Source organism: Ruditapes philippinarum, unplaced genomic scaffold (assembly GCF_026571515.1).
Source record: "Ruditapes philippinarum isolate M1 unplaced genomic scaffold, ASM2657151v2 ctg7081_1_1_1_1, whole genome shotgun sequence".
NCBI lineage: Eukaryota > Metazoa > Mollusca > Bivalvia > Venerida > Veneridae > Ruditapes > Ruditapes philippinarum.
The window spans coordinates 82,533-96,834 of record NW_026855297.1 but is presented as its reverse complement, the minus strand read 5'-3'; the positions used below and the strand labels follow the sequence as shown (position 1 = coordinate 96,834).

The 14,302-nt window shown below is 33.1% G+C and overlaps 1 protein-coding gene across 3 annotated transcripts in view; it reads left to right on the top strand.

Moving 5' to 3' along the window:
• Positions 1 to 14,302, top strand: part of LOC132742827 (cilia- and flagella-associated protein 65-like) — a 52,504-nt gene that overhangs the window by 15,552 nt on the left and 22,650 nt on the right. For all 3 annotated transcript variants that reach the window (XM_060731324.1, XM_060731321.1, XM_060731322.1), the window contains 10 exons: positions 761 to 846; positions 1,257 to 1,383; positions 2,051 to 2,219; positions 2,548 to 2,686; positions 3,372 to 3,511; positions 4,312 to 4,396; positions 5,237 to 5,395; positions 5,989 to 6,154; positions 7,000 to 7,128; positions 7,733 to 7,886. In XM_060731324.1, coding sequence (XP_060587307.1) covers positions 761 to 846; positions 1,257 to 1,383; positions 2,051 to 2,219; positions 2,548 to 2,686; positions 3,372 to 3,511; positions 4,312 to 4,396; positions 5,237 to 5,395; positions 5,989 to 6,154; positions 7,000 to 7,128; positions 7,733 to 7,886 — 1,354 coding nt within the window. The remainder of the gene's footprint in view (positions 1 to 760; positions 847 to 1,256; positions 1,384 to 2,050; positions 2,220 to 2,547; positions 2,687 to 3,371; positions 3,512 to 4,311; positions 4,397 to 5,236; positions 5,396 to 5,988; positions 6,155 to 6,999; positions 7,129 to 7,732; positions 7,887 to 14,302) is intronic.

The window sequence follows — 14,302 nt, the reverse complement described above, 5'->3', positions numbered from 1 at the left end:
ATATTTTGACATTACGATTTGAAAGAATTTGAAACTGTTAAATTTTGTGCACTGGCAGAATTTAGAAGAAAGTAGTCCGGCAAGGCACCAGTTAAAATACAGAAATTATGTTTCACTGCAATAAAAAAATATTTTTTTACAGAAAATGAAAATATGCATTTTATTTCATCAATATTTCTCAATATTTCATTTACAAGTATATAATAAAAGCTTACACACAAGAAAGTATTTATAGATCATCGGATACTAGACCGTTTAATTGGTTGTAATAATGATGATAATTACAGACATATTGCACCAGTGTAGTGCCATGCAATGCAGTCAAAGCAAACTTTATTCTGTATGCTACTCCGTTTTATTTAATGAAAAAAAAAAGAACGAGTCTGTAACACATATGGCATTGTCAGAGTCAGTTAATTTTGAATTTAAAATGAAGATAATAATAATTTTTGTTTACTGCTTAAATTTTTTGATGAATTTTTTATTTCTATGCCCCCCCCCCCCACACACTTGGTTGAGGGATGGTAAGAGATGGGACATATAGCTTTGCCCTTTGTAAGTCTGTCCTTCTTTATGCTGTGTGTCCTTAAACTGGCATAATGATGGAATGTGGGAGCATCTCTGTCCTATAGACAAATTCCTTGTTTAAGTTGTTTTTCACATTATATTCTCTATGTTTAGTTAATAATTTTTCTTTTGTTGAATGATTAATTTATATTTATTAGTGTATATTAATTAATGATACATTAATTATTTACAGGACCAGAGAAGACATTTTCAGTGACACCAGAGGTCATCGATATCCCGCCTCTCAAATCATGTGCATTCCAAGTCAAATTTAAACCAGTAAGTTTTAAATCTTAAATTTTTTTGTGTAAATGGTATTACAATAATGACGAGAAGCTAGGATGTTTAACCAACATTTTCAGCCAATGTAATTGCTCAACATTACTTTAAATTATATATATCTAAGAATTTTATTTCTCACAGTAATTGAATTGCTTTAGAAAAAAAAAAAAACAACAGTATTTTATTAACATCAATTGTTTTCTGAAGAAGACTAAATGTTGAAAGCCAAATTTCATTGAACTGATTATATATCATTGCATTTTAGAAAATACACCAGGAAACTATGCTTACTACTATTATTCATTTTTTAATAGTTTACTGCAGTTTCCTTGTTATAAATTATGTACAGATATTGTAATGTCAGAAGTTACTCCACATTTTGATATAACTGCTTATTGTTTTTTCAGAATGCTCCAAACCAGTTTTTCGGCTGCGAACTAGAATGTTACGTTTTCTACAAGAGTCTAAGAGATTACAAGCTAGTAGAGAGCACAACTCACTGCCCACCATGGTGTATAACACTTTCCTGTACAGGTAACTGTGAAACAAACTCTTATTATTCATTATTCCTCATGTACAGACTCAATCAAACCGAGTCTGTAATTTTCATGTAATTTTGTCTTGATAAATGCTACCAGGGGATCACACTTATTCCAGATTTTTTTTTTACAAATCTAGACCATATGAGCCGTGTCATGACAAAACCAACATAATGGGTTTGCGACCAGCATGGATCCAGACCAGCCTGCGCATCCGCGCAGTCTGATCAGGATCCATGCTGTTCGCTATCAGTTTCTTCACTTGTAATAGGGTTAGTAAGCGAACAGAATGGATCCTGATCAGACTGCGCGGATGCGCAGGCTGGTCTGGATCCATGCTGGTCGCAAGCCCATTATGTTGGTTTTGTCATGACACGGCTCATATAATACAACGCTTGATTCTGTTAATGTGGTATCTTCCTACATCAATAAGTACAAAAAAGAAATGAGTTAAAAGAAAACTTAATGATTTAAAGCTGCCGTAAGCTTTATTTTTGTTGGGAAAACAATTCTGACATGTCTCAAACTAAGTATTTTTTAGTAATTTTATCTTGGGGGAAGTGCATTTTATCACTGTATCACTTCTTCAAAACAGCAACCTGTGAGCTATTCATAATGTGTCAGTGACTCATCATTTCAAAATGTTGAAAATTCATTTCTAGGTCATACATTTATGCCAAATAATGAGACATTCCTACCAAAATATACGATGGACTCGGACAACCTGGTGTTCCCGGCGGTCAATGCTAAAGAGTCAACGTACCGGACAATATTGATGACTAACACAGGAACCACCCCGATACTGTTTGACGTGGAGAAAGATCCCTCAAAGTAAGCCATGTTAAGGGTTTTGAAAAACAGGCTTTTACAGCTAAAGATTTTCATTAGTCAGGTTTTTCATTATTAACAGATTGGCGATCCATATAATTGGTTGAAATACTGTGAAAACCTGCTGCATTTTTAGCCTGGATATTAATTTTTTTTTTTTAATGTTGTCATATTGTTGTTTTTTTCTTCAGGCTTTATCCTACACCAGTTTTGTATTTTAGTCTGTTATTTTTTCCTAATAGAGAAAGGCCCTTTACAGGCCTTTACAAAATTGATATATTTGTTAAAGATTTTATTGTGAAAAATATAAAAAACGTTGTATATTTTTCAGGATATTTTCTATCAAACCTGCTAAAGCTTTGATGAAAGGTCAGAGGCAGATCTACGTGGTGAAGATTTCCCCAAGTGAGGTAAAAACGTACAAACACAAAATGAAAATGAGGCTGAATGACAACAACAAATACGACAAGGTAAATTATTGTATACATGTATATGTTTTCCATATTTATTGTATATATATGTACAATTTTTCAATAAATGGGATTCAATACTTGTTGACTCGAAGAAGAAGAAAAATTATATATGTTTATATAACAAAAATCTCAATTTTAAGCTAGGTCTTACTTAATGTGAAATTATCTTGAACTTATGTAATTATTAGTTGTTTTTAATTCAAAAGGAATCAGTTCTTGAATTACTGATGATGAACTTTGTGAAGTTGTTGAAGGTAATGATAGTGACGATGATTATGAGGATGACAATGATGATGTTGAAAATGACTTAATGATGATGACAGTAATGATGATGATGATGATGGTGTTAATAATGATGATGATGAGGAGGACGGTGATGATGATGATGATGATGATGATGATGATGATGATGAAGAAGATGATGATGATGATGAAGAAGGAGATGATGATAATGATGATGATGATGATGAAGAAGGAGATGATGATGATGATGATGATGATGAAGAAGGAGATGATGATGATGACGATGATGATGGACTTAACGAAAAAATTGTATTTTACACATGTTTGGAATTAAATTAATTGAAATTACAACATAATTTACTGATCATGAAATATTTTAAATTTAGTATTATTCCATAAAAATGATGATTAACTATATAAACTTGATTATATAATTCAGGAGTTGAAGTTAGTTGGTTCAGCAGAAGCACCATTGGTGTTGTTAGATACACAAGGAGAAATGTTCTTTAAGCCAACATGTATAGGAACCTCGTCCAAACGTACATACAGTATAAAAAATGTATCCAGAATCCCACTAAGGTAACGCTAATTCACCTTGTATTTATGATGATATATATGAAATATTTGTTGTTATTTTTTTGCCTCTTTTGAAATTGGTGTATTTTTTATTCACAAACATTATATCCGTATTTCAATGTGAAAATCTCCAAGTGAATAAATAATTTTTGTGTTTGTTTGGTACCTGATGGTGCCTGATAGTGAGTACAGAGCAGACTTTTTCGGACCTCTTTCCACCTGTCAAGTTGAATAGTAGCTATATGACCTAAAAGTGTCTGAGTTACTAAAAATAGCAACTACAACAACAACAAAACTTATTGAAAAACTGAACAGTGAAATCAGTTTTTTTTCATTCATGATTTTTATTTCCAAAGTCTTTTATACCTCTCATTCTAAGCCCGTCTGTTTTGAAGAAGAGCTATAATAATCGTCAATGGCGTTGTCGTTCTGCAAAAACTTTAATGTAACCCCTAATTCAAACATTTCAAAAGATATCAACATGAAACTTGGAATACTCTCTTATCTTGACAAGATGCAGTTGTAAGACAAGGGACATAATTCTGACAGCAATATTTTTGAAGTGCTTATGTATTATTTATACAACAGTTACAGTTCATTAAATAAATTGCATGGATTTATTAGTAATTAAGTTCTATATAAATCTGTGTAGATTCTACTATGCAAAATGTTATTACTGTTAAGAAACTATTTTTTTTGGTGGATGAATTTAAAATGTTTTAACTAAAGAAACTATTTTTTTGGCGGATGAATTTTATTTCTGTTTTAGTGTCAAATAAGGTTGGTTCTATTTTTATATCCAGGTATGAGTGGAAGATGAGATTTGCTGACAAGAATCTCCTCTCAGTGTATCCAGAGTCTGGAATTATCCAACCAAATGAAAGTCAGGTATATATAAATTAGTTTCTGGTATATATGAATTAGTTTCTCTGTCTAATCTCAGTCTTAATTTGTTTTGTTTTTTTAGTCTAATTTTGTATAATATTAAAAAAATCATCATTTTTTGTCATTAACTCTTTGAATGCCAATGGCAATAACTCATAACCGGACACAGTCTATTCCACCTGGATTAAATTGTTGTGTGCCAGTCTGCAATCACACTAGGCATTATACTGTTGGGTGCCCTGTTTTTGTAATTTGATATTAAAAAATTCTGCTATTTCTAATTGATAGATTGTAGGAGATAAATCCAGTACAATAAACAGTGTTAATTGTAATACGAAAACATAAGATTATTCAATACGAAAATATTAGATTATTCAATATGTAAACATTAGATTACTCAATACAAAATGTTAGATTATTCAATACGAAAACAATACTGAATAGATTATTATAATATTCAATACAAAATACATCAGATTATTCAATACGAAAACATTAGATTATTCAACACAAAAACATTAGATTATTCAACACAAAAACATTAGATTATTCAACACAAAAACATTAGATTATTCAAATGAATACAAAAACATTAAATTATCAGATTATTCAATATGAAAACATTAGATTATAACATTATTTAATACAAAAACATTAGATTATTAAAACATTTAATATGAAAACATTAGATTCTTCATAATATATAAAGCTCATCTAAAGAATATTTAGAATTTTAACTGAAACCTGCTGGTAACAAATATCGTAATCATGTAGGAAAATTTTTAAAGATGCTTTGGAACTGCAAATATTAAAATAATTTTTATCTTTATGTTGTATTTCCAGTCTCAGTTATGGTCCTTTGTTCCAAAACAAGAGCAGAAATACCTAATGAAACCAGCATTGGTTGTCTGGGGTCAAGGGTTCAGTTCGACATCGTCAGGCGGGAAGAAGAAACAATTTGATGTCAGAGCTGTAGGTGAGGGCTCTATTGGGGACATTAAGGTACTAGTTATATATATGTTGTATAATTTTTAATGGTTAGAAATAACAAAAAGTTTGCAGTAAGTTCTTATTTACAGTAGATTTTTTTCCTGACCATTTGAATGCTTACAGCATTAATGATTTGTTATTAGTGGTCGAATCAGGAAAACTGAGAAATTTTAATTTTTGCAGTCTAGTGCAGTGGATATTTAAATACTCTATTTTAAGAGGAACAGCAGTTTTACAATCCAAGGTATAAAGCAATGTTATTTTGTTAAAGTTTCATCCAAAAGACTTGTTAGCAATTTTATAAGAAGCAGTGTGGGAGGAGAGGGGAAGACAGGGGTGTGGTTAGACTTGGGTACCTCCCCTTGTTTTGTAGTCAAACGGTGTTACCACTGGTTCGTGTCTGAGGTCTTCCTCCACCAGTAAAGCTGGAACGTCGCCATATGACCTATACTGTGTTGGTGAAATCTAAAACCTAATCAAACACAACAACCAAAAGTGTTACCACTGGAGCACTGCGTTTTTATCTCAGTCTAAAAAACCAAACAAAATCTGTTTTAAAAAAACCCAAATAAAACTAGTCATCAACTATGTGTGTATTATTACAGGCAGAGGAAGGATACATTGACTTTAGTGATGTAATCGTGGGTAGTTCAGCGTCGAAACATATAACATTGTTCAACAACAGTATCTGTAGCTTACACTATAGACTGTCCATAGATCAGACACTAGATGGACCATACCCTGATGAGATGACCAGATCTGATATGATTGGTAAGTATATGAGGTGCGCTACGACAAAACCAACAAAGTGTGTGTGCGACCAGCATGGATCCAGACCAGCCTGCGCATCCGCGCAGTCTGATCAGGATTCATGCTGTTCGCTTACCAACCCTATCACAAGTAGAGAAACTGATAGCGTACAGCATGGATCCTGATCAGACTGCGCTGACGCGCAGGCTGGTCAATATCCATGCTGGTCGCAAACCCATTATGTTGGTTTTGTCGTGATGCGGCTCATATTTACAAACACTTTTCATAAAAAATAGAATGAGAGCAGTTTGTTGGCCTGAAATTTGCCCTTCAGACTGTGCTCATCTAATTATATGTAAGAGTCTAACTGAAATCATTTCTGTCAAGTGATTTAATTAATTAAAGGGACTCGACTTACTTTTTTTGAGGTAATGTGACTGGAAATATTTTTTTCTTGGATTTGTGCACTATTGGATATAGGTCATGATCAATAACTTGTGTGCAAATTTTCTGATCATTCCCTCACCCCTTTTTTTCAGAAAAGTCATTTTTATTTGTGCAAAATAAAACAAAAATGAAAAGCTTTGCACATTTTCACTGATATTGTGTAAAGAATCTCACAAAAAATCAATATTCAATTTAATTCTGAGTATATTTGTTACTCATGATCATTTTCTGATATATCCATTTTAATTGCTTCTTTTGATTTATGTGAGATTTTCAAATTTTACGTTATTAGGCTCTTTGACCTCAGGAGATTGCTTTAATGTTATTAAATTAATCAAATATACTTTATATCAGTAATGATATAAATATATTAATTCATCTAATGTTTTTAATTTGTTTGATCTCTCTGTACATTTCAGGGCTCGAACTTGACAGGATGGAGGGTATAATACCAGCAAGGTCGAGACAGGTCATCTCAGCCATGGTTAGACCTGTCCGACGTGTCACATACCAGTTTGCTATATCCTACCAGCTGGTCACACCAGAAGGTATAATATATATTTTTTTAACCTATCTTTTTGTTGAAATATTATTTTAGGTTTTAAGTTCAGCCGTGAAGGGAAGTTTGTAGCTAATATATGAATCAATTTTGAGTTCACTTCCTAGAACTAACCAGTCCTGATGTCATATGAGGAAGCATGGTCATGGCGTAAGCCGGGCTCAAACTTATGATCCTTAGGTTTGAGGTAGACACCAAAACCACTTGTCCACCACTCTCCATATCCTAACTTTATCAGTACTTTCAGGAAAGCCCAAGTGACTTGCCAAATTGCAGGCTCTTGCAGAATTTCCTGTCCGCTACTTTCGTCTTACTTTGATAAATAAATACACCTTCCTGTGGCTACTTCTGGCTACTACTCAAATTTTACAGACTTATTTAAAATACACGAACGCACTGATGATTATATACGGCCTTTCTGAAGTACTTCAAAACAATGTACTGTATTGTAAGATTGATCTTTGTAATAAGGCTTTTTTATGGTTTCATTATAAAATATCTTCTAGACTTAAAGAATAATACAAATTTTAAAGTTGTATTTTCTTTCTTTCTTCAATGTCTTTCAATGTAAAAGCAAAATATTTTTTTTACAGATAAAGACAGTGTTTCTACACAAGAACCACAGCATTTATGTCATATCCTAGCAACAGGTGTATTCCCAACAATGTCCATCACTGATGCCAGGTGCTTCGGCAGTGCTGTGGGCATTAGTAAGAAACAACTTTGGTCATTGTTCTCACTTGACAGGTGAGTGTTATTGTTTAAAGTACAATGTAAATTCTAATTATTTAAATATTCGAAAATGAAACACAAACACAATATCAAATTACTAACAATTCTTTTAATAAGTCTACGTGAAAAGAAACTTCATCACATATACACAGATGAAAAACTTTTGAATTATACGAAAAACTATTGGTTGGATAATTTGGCCGCTCGAGACAAGACAGATTTGACCATGTCGAGTCTTGTGAGAAAAAATTCCGACGACCGAAGGGAGGCAGTATTTTCTACAAACTGTACACAACTGTACACAACTCGACAAAACTGTACGCAACTGTACACAAATAAAAATTGCATAATTGACTTCATTTTTAACATTTCTATTGTTTTTGTACTTCTAATATTAACGGCATCCTACATGTATATACCACTGGTAACATACTACCGCAAGCATCGGTACCATTAACGACGAACAATAAAACACTCACCAATGATTAGACCAAGAGATGAATGGTTCCACAATTCGAGTTAATGTTAAACAGCAACCGCAAAGGCTGTACAATGCAAGGCAATGCAATGCAAGGCAATAAAGCAAGGCTAGTTAGGAATTGCGAGTACTAAGGGCAAAAACCTATTACGAGTCAACACAATTACTGTTAGACCGTATAATAATTAGAAAAGTACCGTGTGAGCATTTAAAATTTAACCTACAAGGTCAAGGTTCCTATCTTTTTAGGCGATTAGACCAGCCCAAAAACAAGGTGACCCTAACCAGCTAAAAATATTTCGAAAAACATGAATTGCGAATACATTAAATTGCGAGGCCTGCCTACCCCTCAATCGACAGAATTTTTCCGCTTTAGAGCGACAAAGAATAAATTGAGTCAATGGCCAAATGTGGCCAAACAATGATAAAACTCATCAAAAATTACAATCGCATTACTATATGCGTCCAAGGAAAATATAATTTGGAGAATGTTATTTCAGTTTAAAATGTCAACAAAGTTCATCAAAATCTCTGACATGAAGACTTAGCAACAATTATAGCACAACAGTTTATACCACTAACACCGCGCTACAAGTCCTGCACTTCCGAATTTACAGTGATCTTTAACACATATCTGGCACGTTTTATTTTAACCATATTTAACACATTATTATTATAACTAACTTCACACGTCAATAATATCCTTGTGTGTATTTGCGGCTCCATAGTCTGAGATGTAGTGCCATATTCTCCCATAATTATTTTCCTTGGAAGTCCACAAAACATGTAACAACAGCCTGCAAAGTATAAAAAGTCACAGCAGTATCTACATCCAAATAAACAATGACAAACACAGGCTTATATACAGTTTACCAAAATATGTTTAACTGTGACGTCACCTTTATGATCGATATGATAACTCATAAAATGACAGTTATTTATAATCAAGCAAATGGGGTGTGGCGGGCGGGTAAATGTTTTAAACCAGTCAATCTGTACTGCAGACGTGTAAAGAGTGAGTTTCTGCACGGGTTTTGCCTTATATATACCATTCCGGGTACACGTTATGCTCGAGTAAGAAAAAACTATCGAGCGTAACCAGGTAAATTGTGTATCAACAAAATATAGCAGACGATTTATAAAGCTGACGGGGCAGTATAGCAGACGACTTATATTTACAGCAGACGATGTTTTCTTAATAAAATAAATGAAATTATTTTAATATTAAAATAATTTGTATTATTTAAATATTCGAAAATGAAACACAAACACAATATCAAATTACTAATAATTCTTTTAATAAGTCTACGTGAAAAGAAACTTCATCACATATACACAGATGAAAAACTTTTGAATTATACGAAAAACTATTGGTTGGATAATTTGGCCGCTCGAGACAAGACAGATTTGACCATGTCGAGTCTTGTGAGAAAAAATTCCGACGACCGAAGGGAGGCAGTATTTTCTACAAACTGTACACAACTGTACACAACTCGACAAAACTGTACGCAACTGTACACAAATAAAAATTGCGTAATTGACTTCATTTTTAACATTTCTATTGTTTTTGTACTTCTAATATTAACGGCAACCTACATGTATATACCACTGGTAACATACTACCGCAAGCATCGGTACCATTAACGACGAACAATAAAACACTCACCAATGATTAGACCAAGAGATGAATGGTTCCACAATTCGAGTTAATGTTAAACAGCAACCGCAAAGGCTGTACAATGCAAGGCAATGCAATGCAAGGCAATAAAGCAAGGCTAGTTAGGAATTGCCGAGTACTAAGGGCAAAACCTATTAACGAGTCAACACAATTACTGTTAGACCGTATAATAATTAGAAAGTACCGTGTGAGCATTTAAAATTTAACCTACAAGGTCAAGGTTCCTATCTTTAGGCGATTAGACCAGCCCAAAAACAAGGTGACCCTAACCAGCTAAAATATTCGAAAAACATGAATTGCGAATACATTAAATTGCGAGGCCTGCCTACCCCTCAATCGACAGAATTTTTCCGCCACAATAAATTCAACGAATTTATCACCCAAAAATTCCATTACAGATTTTTTAGCATAGCATCTCTTAAATAGTCAAGATAGAACTCTAGACCAACTAAAGAGCTAGGTTCACTAACCAACGAAAATGGCCCAACCTCAGAAATAGATGAAAAACATTTTACTTAGAGGTTCAATATATCTAGTTGATGAAAGAAACATTTTTTAACAAAAATTCTTAACGATAACGTCAAAATTTTCTCTAAATCATTAACGCCCATTAATCCAGTTAATATTAGAATCAAACGTTTATTGATCTCTCAAAATAAAAATAACGTCTACTATATTTAATGTTTATTTTCCCATTAAGAATAATCCATACCCAACTAATTAGCTTTTATGAAATTTACTGTATTAATTAAATGTTTTCCAGGAATTAAGCATTTTTTACGCAGTTGACCAATTTTCGGATATACAAAATTCGGACAATTTTGGAGTTTTGTTTATTATCATATTTTAAGGGGTGAAATACACATGTTATTTCTTGAAAAATATAAATTTTGCGCTTTTAAAATTTGAATATGAATTGAATGACCATTAGATTTACAAAATTACTTAAGAAGAATTGATAACGAAATAAATAAAACTAGTTGCAGGAATAGTCAATAAGTATAATATTCATAAATATCACATATCTAACATAATAAATATAAACATAATGAATAAAAAAAAAATATTTGGTTATGATGCTCGCAAAGTAAAATACAAACATAGCGTTAATAACAGAATGATTAATGTGAACATTGCTTTTTAAATAAAAGGGTAAGAAAATAAAATCGATATTTAAATGAGCCGTGTCACGACAAAACCAACAATATGGGTTTGTAACCAGCATGGATCCAGACCAGCCTGCGCATCTGCGCAGTCTGATCAGGGTCCATGCTGTTCGCGATTAGTTTCTCTACTTGTAATAGGGTTGGTAAGCGAACAGCATGGATCCTGATCAGACTGCGCGGATGCGCAGGCTGGTTTGGATCCATGCTGGTCGCAAACCCATTATGTTGGTTTTGTCGTGACACGGCTCAAATATTTGTTCTTGAATCTGAACAATTATTATATATATCAACAATCAACAAGCTACAAAAATATATGACAACTTTTTAAAGAAAAGTTATATGATCTCGCTTGAAACTTTTTCACAAGCAATTGAATTAGATATATTGAACAAATATGTGAAAAATTTAACAGTTGTTATTCAGCATCATTACACCATAAAGATAGAATGTCGGTATCAGTTCTTACACCATGTTTTTATCTCTGTGTAAATAAATAATGTAATGATACTGCTTGATATTTACTTTAAAAAAATGAAAAAGTTAATAAAAATGAAAGTTGTATCAGCATTGTATTATGGTAATGACGTTAAAAACTAAAAACGTCGGCAAGATATGATATATCAGTCTGTCTCACTGCCAGATGTTTCGACAATTGCCACATCGATTTTAAATTCTGCAGTGTCTGAAAGGTGTACACCCGCATCGCAAACATCATAACTCTCTCTCCTGCTATGACATCCGTTGGACAGATACCATACTATGGCAGCAATATGGGCACACATTCAATCGACTCTTGAGCCACACCTGCACGTGCAATACCATCCATCAACTATCTCGTTTTCTACTTGAATTCATAGCATATAATTATTATCTTTTTGAAGAAGAGTGTCTGCTTTGAATCTTAACACAAAGTAGTTTTGGATCATCTGTGTTGACTGTAGAAATAAATGTCTAAATATCAATTGTTTAGGTTTTGATGGGATTTTATTAGATTCTTTATAATACTGCACGTTTGTTACGTCGCTTTTCATTGACTACTCATGACGTTTATATAGTTTTATATACGCGGCTGCTGAAGATTTATAAAGAAATCTCGCTTTATTCCTCTAAAAATGATGCTTGCTGTATTATAAATTCGATGTAAATATTACTGACAAAGTATACGGCCTATATAAACGGTTGTTTGCAATATAACCATCGCCTAGCGGCTCGGGTTATATTTACACACAACCGTTTATATAGGGCCATATAACCTGTCAAAAACTTTATAACTAATAATATATATGAAAAGTGAGTTGATAAATGAGCACCAAAATAATAATTTTTAAACTAGATAACTAACAAAGCATACTTTTTAAGAAGTCATTTGAAAACAGGTATATTAAGTCAAAATATGATACACAGAAGATAGGACATTACCGTGTATAATACATTTAATTTATAAAAGAAGACTAACCTTCCTTTCATTTTGCTGATATGGACATATATATTTAAATGTATACATTATGTGACTTTTTACCTTTAATGTCGAACTCTCCGTCTAAATGTTCTTGAATGTATGATGGTGACAGACTCAATTGATAAACTCCCAGTGTCAGCTCACTCAGTTGTTCACTGTTTAGAACTGGGAAATATATGTCTTCTTCATCGACATTCTTCCACACTGTCTGTTTTCTATCTAAACCTGTCCTCTCTACTTTTTTCTGAAGCTCATTTTCCCTTTCTAACAATCTTACCATTTTTGCTGCCATAGCAACATCACTCTCTGACTGGTCAGTGCTACTTAGTGGGGGAAAGTATTTGTTCGAGATGGAACAAACAATGCGTACAAAGTCGCCAATGAATGGTATTTGGCTATTTGGCATCACATTGTCTAAGTACTTGAAACGCTTGATCCGCGCGTTTGCTGACTCAACAACCCACCTTATCTGAAAATAGACAAAACAAATGAAAAAGGTCATACACCTTAATAAATTAAAATTAGATTAATTTATACTTTGCATTTAACACGAAGAAGCCATTGTAAATTATCCTAAATATTGATAGATTAATTCACTGTTTAATTAATTCACGGTTAATATAAAATAACAGTTATTTTATGAATATCCGATTGCAATGGAAAAAAAGAAACATATCACATTTTAATACTACTCCGTTTAATTTCGTGGATAAATTGCATTAATATTTACCAGTTTTGAAAACAATATTCAAACTCGCATTTCATTTTCATCCATATACAGTTAAACCTGTGTTAGAAATTAATATAAAAAAGATCACCCTGAAAATAAAGGCTTTTACAACCTTTACTGGTTAAAAAAGCTGAGTTACCTCTACATAACGACAACTCGTCTATAAAGACCATGTCTCTCACTAGATAGTCTTTGTTCACATGTTTGACTGTATACATGTTATGATGTATATTTCTAAATATATTACATATTTCAGGAATATTTATATACAAATGTATTTAAAAGTATTTAATAGTCAATACCTTACCTTAGTGACTAAACGACTTTCGTTTGCCTCATCAGATTGAAGCTGCTTCTGTCCCTTTGTCATTAATGCTGGCATCTTTGCATGTATGCCTAAGTCTTCCAGTAGCTCTAGAGAGTCCCTGAACCCGCGATCCACTACCAGCACATCTCCTTCTTCAAGGAAATCCTTCACATCATCTATGTTTGACTTGAGGATGTGGTTAAGGATGGCTGCATCATTGTTCTTTCCATCAGCAAGGTAGGGACCAATTATATTCACGAAATGTCCTGTGGTTGTAACAATGACCATTGGCTTTACGAGAGGTCGACCTTTGTGAAGACTGTATGTTCTTCTTTGAAACTTGTAATTGTTCGATTTATTGATGTAAATGTATGTGCCATCAAGAACCAAAACAATTTTATCAGAAGAAGAACAAAATAGGGATTTAGCTAACTGTCGTGTATGGTTGCATAGTATTGATTCCCTTGTCACACTCTCAAATCCAAGGTAGAGCGGCACGAAACTTCTCATCAGGGCCTCTCTTACAGTGGCAATGGCACGTCTGACACTTGACTTTGAAAGGCTGAAGATGGTTGAAAGAAGCCTGTTAGAAATGCCTGACTTTAACTTAAGG